The 13,413-nt window shown below is 40.2% G+C and overlaps 1 protein-coding gene across 3 annotated transcripts in view; it reads right to left on the reverse strand.

The window, feature by feature from the left end:
- rbm33a (RNA binding motif protein 33a) overlaps positions 1-13,413 on the reverse strand; it is a 28,636-nt gene continuing 15,223 nt past the window's right edge. For 2 of the 3 annotated variants that reach the window (XM_026361438.1, XM_026361437.1), the window contains exons 12-19: positions 11,306-11,673; positions 10,468-10,740; positions 9,964-10,269; positions 8,745-9,533; positions 6,825-7,001; positions 5,804-5,986; positions 5,343-5,431; positions 1-5,140 (exon numbers count right to left, since the gene is read on the reverse strand). In XM_026361438.1, coding sequence (XP_026217223.1) covers positions 5,092-5,140; positions 5,343-5,431; positions 5,804-5,986; positions 6,825-7,001; positions 8,745-9,533; positions 9,964-10,269; positions 10,468-10,740; positions 11,306-11,673 — 2,234 coding nt within the window. In that variant the 3' untranslated portion in view covers positions 1-5,091. The remainder of the gene's footprint in view (positions 5,141-5,342; positions 5,432-5,803; positions 5,987-6,824; positions 7,002-8,744; positions 9,534-9,963; positions 10,270-10,467; positions 10,741-11,305; positions 11,674-13,413) is intronic. The other variant, XM_026361439.1, reaches the window with a different exon arrangement.

Raw genomic sequence — 13,413 nt, forward strand, 5'->3', positions numbered from 1 at the left:
TGCATGTCAACAAGTTTATTTGACATAAAATTCTGGTATCAAATTTCACATTTCTTATGAAACAACAGAGTTCTAGTAAAATAATTTTTCCTCTTTACAAATATTATGGTTTACACCATCAGACGGACTTTCACAGTGATTGCAGAGTATTCCAACACAAAACATGATTACTCCAATGTGAAGAGTGAAAACACGGCATGATGCTTTGTCGACAGCTTCAGTCAAAACTCAACAGTTTGGATTGTCAGTCATTGTCAGATGCACCACACTGTTCAAGACGGGCAAACTACTGCAGTGACTTTTTTTTTTGTTTTTTTTGGAAATCCAACCAAACAATCAGTGCCAAGAAGCTGGGATGACCTTTGGTGCAGTGAAAGCCATAAAACGGCTTTAGAGTTACGTGTCTGCTCTGTGACCCCGGCTGTCATCACAGAGATGGAAACCTCCATCCAAAGGGTTAACAAACAATGGAAATCCAGGTTGGCCACCCTGCTTGGTACAGAAGTCTTAAGTTCATTCAACAATGGCATAAACAGGGAAAACATGAGTAATTGTTAGCATATACGCAAGATAGAAGAACAGCAACGGCAGGAAGGAGCACCCATCTGAAGGCAGCATCCATCTATTTAGTGAGGGAAACAAGTTCAAGTTAAGTCTTCGTTTCAAGGCCACAGTCTGGATTGTCTGTAAAGGAAATTTCAAGCGAGTGAGTTAAGGCAGGAGAAGTCACCAAGCATCACGGACACGGCTGCTGAAAAAACAAGCATACATCATATGTGCTCACATGAGACAAACATCAACAGTATCGTCCAAAACAAAATCCCAGTGCAGCTCCAACCTCCAACAGCCCAGTGTGAAACAAGAGTTGGACCATGCCAGCAGTTTAGCAGATGTTTTGATCCACCAGTTAGCACCTTTCATGTCATCATTATCTCTACTGTCAGTCACATATTTAAATGTTAAAAAAAAAAAAAAAAAAAAAAAAGAGCTGAAGCTGGATTTTGCTGGTTCAAGTCTATCTATCTTTTGTATAGTAAACTTTAACAAAGTGCAACCACTACTTTGACCAAAGAAGGACAAAACAGGAGATGACACATGTATCCCCTTGCTTGTTAAGCACAACTTGAGGAAAACAAGTATGTATTAAAAAAGCCTGATCAGAAAACACTTGTAAGCTCTGCAAGTGTTGCATAAACATGCAGCAGATCTATTTCTTTTTTTATACCAGCAGGATAGAAAAGTCTTTCAAGTGGTCTCGAAACAGCAGTAAGTGGTGTTAAAAGACCCACTGGGTTTCTAAAAGTAGGCCAAGCTAACATTAGAGGTACAAACTGGTAATAGTTTTATGCAATAACAAACTGCCAACTCAAAATTCAGGTGTTGGTATTTCCCATGAATTTATCAACGAACAACTTACGGTTAATGGTATTATTATGTAATAACGCATTTTTGGTAAAAATAAAGGTGATGCTCAAGCAACATTCAAGTCTGTGCGTGATTTTCTTGGCGCAAACATGAACAAAAACCAACAGCTGCTTTCAAGTTGGGCAGTGTATCTACGTTGTTGAATTTGTACAATCGTCTGTAGCAAATAACAGAATTATGATCCAATTTGTTGATTTTCTAAATCCTACTAAACCTTTGACATGGTTTCTTAACGGTGCTTTCGAGGTTGGTAACAACACTGATGAGTATTTATGACTGCTGTGTCGAAGTGGATGACACCTGAAGAAAAAGAAAAAACATGAAATGATTATTTCAGCAGTCTTGCTCACTACAGGAACCTGTTTAAAAAAGGTTGTAAGTTAGTTTTGAGTTTTTCTTTCTAAAGCTAGTGCAAACACTCTGATGCTACTCATTAGCCAGCATAATCAAAGACTCGTATGCAAGCAAAAGAAAGTCCAATAAACATCTGACAGACGAGCCTTCGTGAATGAGTGATCTGAATACCCTACTGCAAACATATGAGTGTGCAAACATCCTGCTAGTTAAACATCCTACAGTAAATCTAGTCATAAATCAGCAGCATTTTTCTCAAGACAATTACTCTGAGAAATCAAGCATCGTATCTAAAAGCTCAAAGTACACATCTTAAAAAAACCCTTAAGATTAAAGGTACAAATAGATTCAACGTGAATCTGTTCTGTCAGTACAAGACCCAAAGTCTCATAACAATGTCACTATAACTGGCATTGCCAATACGATTTCAAATCCACAGGATTTACCACAGCGCTAAAACTCGAGTTTTAACCCACAACATGAAAAGACAGTATAAAATAAATAAATAAATAAAAAGCAATGTTAGACAACAAAAACCTAAACATCAATTCAACTGAAAAAAGGAATAAAACATAAAGAAGTCAGTAAAACACAGCTGTACAACATACAAAAGACTTGAAACCACACAACCTCAAGTTTTACATCAAGTAATCAGGAAGGAAGTTGCAGGGTTTGGACATTTTCCGACACCTTTTTTCCTGCCAATATCTCTATATGAGTAGCTGAGAATCCACTGACTTTTACGGGCGTGTGTGTGTACGTATGTGCAGCATATTTTAAAATGATGGATTTAGACTTATTTCAAGTAGTAGCTAATTTAAGGGCAATACCACTCAATTTATGATTTTGACAGACACATGCATTTAAGGACAGAGGCCAGAAGGTACTTGTCAACATGAACCCCTATTTCATAAAGACAACCTGTGATGTCACCCAGATGCACAGCTAGAAGATTATTATTGGACAAAAAGGAAAAACTTTGTTTTTCTAGTGCGTTTGTGTTGAAGTCCTATTGGGTGCTGTAATATTAACTGAACCTTTTACATGGAGCAGCACATTTAGTATGACATCACAGTTAAATAGCAGTTGAAAATCTTTCATTTCAACTATGAAGCAGATAATTTTAACAACTAAATTCAGTGGCATTCCCCCTTATCTTCAAGAGGCAGTATTTCTTGTAATATTGTTGCTACAGTGTATAAACTTACAAAATTAGTTAAATATAGATATTCAAAAGTTGTGCATTATTCCCAAGGTGGTAAATGCTTTTTAAAAGTATGTATGATAGATTGCACATTGAAAATTCAGTAACTTACAGAATCAATGAATAAAATGCAGCACAAATAAGTAAATACTTCATATGGAAAGGCACCAGACACGTGGACACCACACACAACCACACATCTTTGGACTAAAGTTCAACCGGCTTCACATACCTGCATGTTCAGGGTATATTGGCCATGTTTTTATTTTCTTGTTTTTCCTTAAACTTTTTATCAAATATCTTATAAACAGAAATGTTGTCCAGTCATTCTTTTAAATCCATTTTGCCTCTCAATTCGAAACAAAACACTAGTAAAATGATTTTTGTCTGGACACGTAATCATAAGCTTACATATAAAAATGTTTAACTTGATACAACATGAGAAAAGAGAATAACTTCAAAGAAATATAACAGGATAAATATCAAGTGAAAGTTCTAGTCTACTTATGTACATGATCACTACGCAGATAATGGTTGCCCCCTCACATTCTTGTGAATAATGTACACAAGGTTTGGTTTCGAACTTTAGTTATTAGTAAAAATCGATTAACGATGTCTGAAAGATCGGATAATGGAAAAAGTAAATGAGTGTAATTTGCCACTATTTTGATAATGTTGTCTCATGAAATCGACTGAAGTTTTCTATGATGTGGTAGCACTACCAAGAACAGGTTCACATGTTCAGATCAGTCATTAGTGATTGTACAAATGCCTGTAGGAGAGAGCCCAGAATTTCTGAATGTTGACGTTATACCAACAGGACCTTCAGTGTTTGGAATTTTTCTGTTCATCTACAAAATGCTATTTCAGATACACTGAGCACTTCAGTGACAAGATTTTAAATTATCAACCGAGTCATACACTTTCAAATCAGTTGCACTAGAAGGAGAAAGTCAAATGTTAATCCTACCTCCATAATCTACATAAACTGTGGGTGTATATCCTGAAGAACTGTAAGATATTCTCTGTTGATCTACAGAAGAGGACAAATATTACATCAAGATACTTTTTATTTTTAATTATAAAAAAACCCAAAACCATAAATACGTACTTTTAAAGCGCACCAAGTGCAGATTAGAAATCCAACTACTTCATAATCAGACAAATACAAATAAAATATAGATCCAAAAGTCATAGAAGATGTTTCTGAAATGCAGGTAACAGTTAAAACACCTAATAACGTTTAGAACAAAGAGTAATGTCAAACGACCAAATTAACTAACTTAAAGTAGTGAGACGATCTGACAACAAGCACAGAAACTTAAAGCACCACGTAATCAACAAAATACTGGAAACTTAGTCACAATGTATTCATGCTGCATTCTGTGACAATTTGGTTCTAGTGATTGTAATGCATGTTGAATAATCAAACCAAGTCACCTCTGTGCCTGTTTGCAAGTTCTCCACTAGGTAGTGCTATTCACCCAAACACTGCTGGGAGGTTCATACCTGAAATGAGCTTAGGTTAAAAAAAAAAGCTCCAATAGTGATGAAATGCTGCCATCTACAGAGACGGAGAAATACTGCTAAGGAGGAGTCCACATAGGTAAGCTGGCCACAGTCTGCCACAACCAGCCCTGCCTATAAGCTAAACACCGAGCCGCAAATAATATTAAATATAAGTTGTTAAAGTGGTCACATCAGAATTACAGTGTTAAAGTGGTTCTTTATGTTTGATATAATGAATCGTACTGACAAAGGGAGCAACCATTATCTCATGATAAATTCTACTCATGTGTCTGTGTAAGATGTACAATAACATTCTTAAACTACATTAAAGTAGGATTAACTGTCCAGTGTCTCTCCGGTACCATTTCAAAACAATGGAAAACACAGTTAAACACAGGCATGCTCTCTGCTAATGTCTTTGTGTTCACTGTTCCAAGCTGATAGGGGACGAATGATGCGTCTATGCAGAGATGTGAACCCCACAGGGTTGAAGAAATATTCCTATGCCAAACTGGAGCTGCGCAGCTTCTGCATGAGATGCTCCCACATCAGGAGAAAGTGACTTCTTGTAACTGGTCTCCCTGGCTCTAGCGTGCTCCTCATCCATCAATCAGCGACACATCAATGTGGGATAAATCAATCATGTGCCTGTGTGATAATTGTAATTGTAATATGTTGACCCACAATGTTTGAATCACTGAGAGGAGATGCTAATCAACACTTATTAGTGCAGCATTTACAGGAACTACATATTGAGATCTTCATGTTGATAAATGGGAGAACTAACACAAAATGTCATAATATAATTAGCATGCGTAAAAAGATGTTGAAAAGATGGACTATTGATTACCTGTGGAAGCTCATTTGAAAACTTGCTGCGTGCTGGGGACTGGAAAATTTGGCAACTGCTTTCCTCTGCTGGGGCATCATTTTGAACATCTGCAATACACAGAAAGAAAATCACAAATTAAATACAAGATACCGCTCTCACCCACAAGGGGGAGTGAGGGTGGTGAAGAGAAATTGATTAATTTATTGACCCACTATCTACCTAATCACAACAACAGAGGGCGCTATGGGATCACACTAAGAAAATTTCAGGGGCAGCACTAGTGGCTGCAAGTATATGTCTATGTTTTATGTTTTCATCACAGGACATATGTACATCACATTATTTACAGCTTTGAGCAACTGCAACTAATTTTATGTAAGTTATGCAAAATGGAAATATTAAATGCTATCAAAGGTAGATCACAGAAATACAATAAATATGCTCACATAAACATCAAGTTTCAGGCATCTGGTACCAACCTCTATGGGGCCAATGGACCTGAGAAGGTTCTGCAGCTGAACTTCAGTTGTAGACGAAGAGAGGCCCTCTATGGACACAGTACAGCGCCCGCTCTCCGCACCCCTTTGACTCTGCCTGGTGGCCATCGGACGACCTCGACCCATTTGACCTCCTCTACCTCGGCCCCGGCCCGAAACAACAACCTACACCAGTGCCAGGTGTGAGAAAAAAATTGCACATATGAAGGAAAATATGAGAAAAGTGAAAAATGAAAAATGGCGAAAATAGAAACTGAACCTTTTTCTGCACAAAAAAGCATGTTGTGGCATTAATGGTGGATTTAGCCAGGTGGAGAGGAGCTTTACTGTACAAAGAAAAATATTTTTAAACGCTGCTGTTTTCCTCTCACACTTCTCAAGACACACCATCCTTTTATGTGATTGACTTATCATATTTCTACATAGAACATCAATGTCAGAACATGATGCATGTGGCATGGCATATCTTTATGTGAGCTCATGAGTGAGAGGTATGTTTCTTCAGCTGCAGAGGAAGCGCAGGAGGAGGAGGAGAGAGAGGAGGGAGAGACCCTGAAAAGAGAAAAGGTAGAGGGAGTGTGTGTGTGGGTGAATTGGGGGTGGGGGTACATAAAGGGAGAAGAGCCATGCAAGCGTCATGGTGGCTGCCTTACCCTGTCAGCATCAGTGAGTATGGTAACTGTGACAGCAGCCTGGTGGTGACAGGCGTGCAGAAAGGCCAGGGGACCTTGTGTAGCCTCCTATGTTACACTGCTTTCAGCTTGTCAATACTCCTGCACCTGGCATACTGTCCTGTCTTATCACCACTACTGCTCGATTGGTGTTTTTGCTGAATACCAGGTTAGTGCCAGCGGCATAGGATAACTTTACACGACACATTTTGGCTTCTTAATATAACATCTGCCATTACCCCACAGTCTGCTCAATTTTTATCTATATTATAAGTTACACTGCTGCTTGTGTCCACTGCACAGAAGAAAACCAGCATTCATTTGCATCATACCCTGTTTTGGTGTGGGTTTGCCATGCCCCCTCGGCTAGCCTGCAGTGTTCCGCCTGCTCCCTGTTGCTGCTGTCCTGTCATGGTCACCTTCCTCTGAACGCCCTGGATGAGTGGGGTTGTCGGACAGGTGCCTTGTTGCTGCACTGGGCTGCCGGTGGCTTCGGGCATCTTTCCACTCTGGAAACAGGATGATGTAGGAAAACACTATTTTAACACCTCAACTACGATGACAGCCTTTATTATGTGTGTTAGGTGGTTAGTTTGCAGGCATAATAAACTCCTGCTCAAAATATGCATTAGGGCAAAGTATCACGTTTCTGGGCAACAAGGGGAAATGCAAGGGCGCAGCTACAAAGCAAACTGAAATTGTGGCAGCATTGGAGTCAGATTCCTATCACACAGGCTGTGGGGAAAAAAGATCAACCCAACAAGGTGATGGTCTCATTATCAAATAAAGTCACAGCTCAACTCTGTTGACATGCGGGGAGGAATTGAAGGTCGTCTCTTCCCCGACTCTTCAGAGAGATGTGACAGATCAATACAGGAGAAGAAAAGGGGCGATATCTCTGACCTGTCCCCAGTTGAGAGTAAATGGATTAATCCCTCCTATAGAAATCACAGCTCCTGATTGCACCCATCAAATGCTAAGCTGCATTACACTGGAACGACAGCAGCTCGATGTGTACTCCATCCCCCTCACACCCCCCTCCTCCTCAGCTTTTGTGTCTTGCGCTGTTTTGTATTATGCCTGATGAAAATATAATTTGCCTCTTATCTGTGTGCCTAAGCCATACAAATCCAAATCCTCAAAAGTGGCAACTTTCTTACACAGGTATTATGTTGCCCCCCCCTCAACCAAGAAAGATTAATTACAAGGCTCTTGGATTGGCATTCTTTTGTTGCCTCACACCTGAGAGATGAGTTGATGGAAAAAAGCAACTGAGGGATGACAGAAAGGAGAGAGAGCAAGAAAAAAACGAGAAGAGAGAAGATAACATTGTCAAGCTTCTGCCGATGACAGCAGAACAATGTGGAAGAGGAAGCATCTAGAGAGAGAGAGAGAGAGAGAGAGAGAGAGATCTTCTTTTCACCGTAGCTATAGGCCTTTGCTGTGTCTTTCTGTTTCCATCTCTCTTTCTCCACCCCACTCCCCTTTTCTCTCTAAGATGCGCTACATCAGATAGCTCTGCACAGGTTTCCATTAGCGCACTGACACCCAGTTATCTTCATCTGCAGCCAGCCTGCAATTTTGGCTCTGCAGCTTGATCCTCTGGAGTTGGAAAGGAGCTTATTTCAAATACAATCACATCCCACCAATGTGTCTTATCAACGACAAGTATGAATGTTTAACATTCATGCTTTTGTGGTTTTTCAATAAAGATTAATATGTAATTAAGTCCACAGCAGTAACTTATCAAGTGGGTATATAATAGCCAGCAGTGGTAATTCTGGACTTTGTTGGTGTTAGTGTCATTCTTGTTTTACCCTCTTCAAGTCCTCCATCTTTAAAAGAGTGCTTCTTTGCCCTTAAACAAGGATATCAACCTTTAAGAGCAGTCACGAGATGTCTGCAACTCTACAGATAAATGTCATACTGCTCTTCTTAATGCCTACAGCCTTTCTGTATTCTAAAGGTAAAAAGTGCGTAAAGACATTGTGGCTTAAATACCAGTTCCCAAACCAGAAGAAAAGAAATTCTTAACAGATCAATTTTGCCAAAATGACACAGACATCACTCTGTCATTCCCATAGGTTAGATATGTGTTAGATTACAAAATAGATAGTGTAAGGGCAATCAGTGACATTTAAAACTATTTCATTTTAAAACTATGAAACTATGTTTCCCCGGCTGAAGAGAATCAAATAAATGTTGGACCAGAACACTAGAGTTGTTGGGTAAAAATTAAGTTATATGCTCACCGCTGCTGAAAGTTTGACAACTCTGACTTTCTGTGGCACTTGCTGGCCTTCAGCACTAGAACTCCTGGTTCGCTGCATAACAGTTCTTTTAGCCCCAGGCTTAGGTACTTGATTCTGAACCTGGGCCTGACCAGGGCCGGCTGAAGGAGTTACAGGTACACTCTTTTGAGTGGACTGGATCTGAGTGCCAGGTCTATTTACATTCTGCAGAGCACTGTTCCTTCGTTGTAGTTGTTGCTGCAGCTGCTGATTATTTTGTTGAGGTTGATTCCATTGCAGATCTTGACCAGGCCCGGGGCTCGGCTGCTGCTGGGTGCTACCTTTGACCATCTGCAGGCGTGCCTTGACATTTGGACGTGGTGTAGGGTTCCGAGTGGCACCGTTGGGAGGGACTGGGGTGCCTTGTCTGGGATTCGTTAATGATGGATTTAATGACTGTGGTGTTCTCTGAGGAAGCGGTCTCTGTTGTTGTTGTTGTGGTTGTAGTTGTTGCTGCTGCTGCTGCTGCTGCTGTTGTTTTTGTTCTGCTTGCTGCTGTTGTGGTGGCGGTTGCTGTTGTATAGGGTGTGGCGTTTGCTGATTTTGTTGTACAGGCTGAGTCTGTGTAGGAGAGGGGCTTTGATTAGGAGTGTTTGTTTGGGAGTTAAGTCTTTCCAGCAACTCCTTTTTTCTGACGCCAGCCTGCATTTGCCGTCGCAACTCCTTCCTCTTCAGAATCTCCTCCCTTAGACGCTTCTGCTCCTCAATCTTCAGGCGGTACTGGCGAGTCTCTTCATCCTCATCAGGTTCCTATGGCACAAAACATATGCTGACAATATGAATGTCTGCCTCCATTTACTGGACAACGAGCCATTAACCACTTTGTCCTATCTGAATGATATAACATGGTCACACAATGCAGTCAAGGTGAAAGTAGTAGTATGATCTGTTCTTTCCAATGTAACGAGACTGCTGTCATTAACAACCTTATTACTGGGATTTTAATGTAGGAATCCTCTCATCATTTTAACAAGCTCAGCAAAACCTAGAATTTCTGCACCATTGCTTTTAACAGAAAAAAACTCAATTTACTCATTTACAATACCATTCCAGACCATTTAATAAAAAAAATTAAAAAAAGACAACACACACTTGATACTCATGCAATCATTTGTGCATTAAGCACACAAATTCAGGCTGCCCCTTTCTTCATTTTTTTCACGAGTGTTAAAAAGCTGACCTGTGGTGCTGTGTTGGATGGTGTGCTAGGGACTTCCTTCTGAACCACTGTCCTGCATGCTCCCCCAGGCTGCAATTGAGTCATGGCAGCAACTTGGCCTCTTCCTCTGCCACCATCAGGCACTGGTTGAGTGTTCTGCCCGGGACGCACCCCCTGTGTTGCTTTGGCAACAGGCCTGACATTGGAGGATGGAGTGGTGGGGGTGGCGGCGGGACGGGCACTGTTCATGCTTGCGTTGCCAGGTGCTACAGGGAGCTCCCGTAAGTTGCTGTTGCGCTGCTGCATTTGCTTAGAGACAGGTGTGTTCTAAGGACGAGGCACAATGTAAACATTTAGTTGTGTGTCTGTATTTAATATATATTTAGCTTTTTTACCATCATGTGCTTTGTTTATTGAGGAAATATGCTGATAGAAAAATGTGGAATAATTAGACCACACACTGATAAAATACAGAGGCTATGTAACTGCTTTTTAGATAATTGAGTTAATTAGTTAATCTCTCACCATCCTCTGCCTGTTGGACATGTTGAGCTGATGGGTGTTCTGAGGGCGAGGAGTCATCTGCCTGGGGCTACCGTGTACCTGCTGTTGACGGAAGGGATTTTCACCATGGTGCATCATGGGACGAGGCTCATTGAGATTTAGCTGTTGCTGATGATGATGATGTTGATGATGGGGTAACTCCTGCCTATGGTGCGGGTGCTGGTGCATGGGCTGATGGGATGGCAGTGGGTTGTGATGTGGAAGCTGGGACACAGGAGGGCCGTGCATTAAATTCTAAAATAGCAGAAAAAGAAGATTAACTACAACATAAATAACTAGTAGAAATAGAGCTTTTATCACTGTCCACACCAGTTAATTGTTTTAAAAACACAATATTAACAAGTCTTACAACTGCTTACTATCAACATTAGAACAGACAGTTACTGTTAATAATCAACCTGTAAACAGAGCTCTCATGTATCGATGTAGTACAACAACAATAGTGTTTCAATCACTAGAGGGAGCTCTTGTCTCTGTCTCTTGACATGATGCTGAGGTGTCATACAGAATCAGTGTGTCCCTCATCACCTCAGTAGTGGTAAATATGGTAACTAGTCTAGTTTATTTGTGCATAAAGCAGCCTAGTCATCGCTCTCCAGACAACAAAAATCTACAAAAATTCATACATTCACGCTAGAAAAATCTGTGTTTGCCAGGCATGGGGAAATGCAAGGAAAACATCAAAGTACTATGAAATTTCAGGAAATCAGGAGAAGACAAATAGAAACAACACACAATTGTTGTGCATCAGCACAAAATCATAGACATTATCTGTCTACTCATTATAAAAATCACTTACTCTTAGTCGTACCTGCATCCCAAACTGAACTTGTGGAGGAGGGAAAACGTTTCCCTGCTGACCAAATGGCTGACGAGGGCCCATAAAAGCCCTGGGCTGGTTAGGGGGGCCCCCTTGTTGATTCAAGCCGACCATCCCCTGGTGACCTTGGTGGGGAGGGAGGTTTGGTCTTGGTGGTTCTCTCGGAAACAGTCCTAGCGGGCCCTGACCGGGCTGGTTGAAGGCTGGTCCAGGTGGGCCAAAGCCCATGTGGCCCTGGCCGGGCAGCTGCTGCTGCTGATGGAGGTTGTTGCTGTTGTTCATCAGAGGGCTGGGGCCCTGGTGATCAAACAAGTGCTGCCCTGGAAACCGTGTTGATTCTGTGCGCTCTATGCCCACGTAAGAAAAACCAAACAACAAAAACACAACAGAGATGTCAGTTTTTTGTCTTGTGAGCGAATTTTAATAGACCAGTAACTCCTTTTCTATATGTATGGTTTTATGCAGAGTGAAATGAAAAAAGAAAAAATTCTGTCAAGGTGAAAAGTGCAAACATTATTTAATTCTGCATTAACACTGAAAAGTCTTGATTTATCTGAAATATGTATGTTCGTGTTTCATAAATCTAGTTTAAGTATTCACTTTTTGCACACTTTATAATGCCATACATTTCATTATAAATGGAAAAAACTGCCATTTAGCCCATTAAGTTATGCACAATAACCCATATTAACAAATTGATAAACATAGTTGAGATGTTTTTGCAAATCAGATTTAAAAATTTGAAAAACACCCTTAATTTAATACTTGATATAAGCACCTGTGGCAGTCTTCTTGGTAATGTATCTACAAGCTCACCATAACAACATTTAAATAGTTAATCCCTTTCTTCCTGACAGTTTTTTTTTAGCAGATATCAGAAGGGTTTGGATGGGAAGCATATGTGAACTAACATTCATGTCTCTCCACAGATGTTCTGTGAGGTTCAAGGCTTTGGCTGTGCTATTGGATGACAGTGAGAGACTTTGTTCTGAAGCTACTCCAGCACTGTCATGGCTCAATGCTTCACGTCTCTCTTGTGCTAAAAGGCGTCATCCCAGCCATGAGGCTCATCTAATCTAGAGCAGTTTTGTTGCAGGACCTTTTGGCTTGAAATTGGCTCAATTACTCAGTTTGGCTACACTACAACTGAAACTTCTTCTATTTCATGATTATTGAGGGATGCTGTGGTCTTATTCTAAGAGCCTTGGAAATGGTTCTAGACTATTGTCTTGATCTTTGCTCCCACCATATCACTGTGTTCCACAGAAAGTACCTTCATGGCTTGGTCGTAAAGATATTGAGTAAACTGTGAGATCTTATATATGTTGAATTTTTATGTAGCAATTTTTATTTGCTTGATTTGTGTATCGTTTTTTTCCAATGTGCACACAAACAATGGTGTAACAGTGCTGGAATTGTGAAAAAAAAGGGTTTTACACTAGCCAGAGGGTAAAAGTTGGCATATTGATAAAAGCAAAATGCAATCAGCTGCAATGAAAACAGATTTAAAACTGAATCATAACGCAGAATAATAATGTGGCTGTAATATCCACTGGCAGAAACAAAAATGCCAATTTCGATCATGGTCGTTTGGGGTTTGACTAGCACTTTTAATTACATTGTGCCCTCTGCCTCTGCACTAGGCTCAACAATTCCTGACTGGGAAAATATTGGAATCCTCTAATATTCATATGGTAGTAGTAGACTTAAATGCACACTGATTTGGATGTACTTTTACAAATTTTCTAAAGATTTACAAGGAAATTTCTGCTATGGAAACTAAAACCCATCGACAGGTCGATTTAAGGTATATGTACACAATTAAAAGAAAAGTGATGCAAACAGGATGCACCTGACCACAATTTGAACTGTCACAGCAACTGAAATATCTAAATTTGAAGGGTCACTTACTCGATAACCTCTCCAGTCAAGGTCCAGACAAATAAACGTTTTTCACTGCTAAACTAAAAGGTTTTTTTTTTAAGTTTAAAGTTTAAAATAGAAAGCCTTGGCAAATAATTTCTCACTCAAACACAAAACAACAACAACAGAGGGCTTCAAAAAGAGAATTTTACTCACATGTATAT

Source organism: Anabas testudineus, chromosome 2 (assembly GCF_900324465.2).
Source record: "Anabas testudineus chromosome 2, fAnaTes1.2, whole genome shotgun sequence".
Lineage (NCBI taxonomy): Eukaryota > Metazoa > Chordata > Actinopteri > Anabantiformes > Anabantidae > Anabas > Anabas testudineus.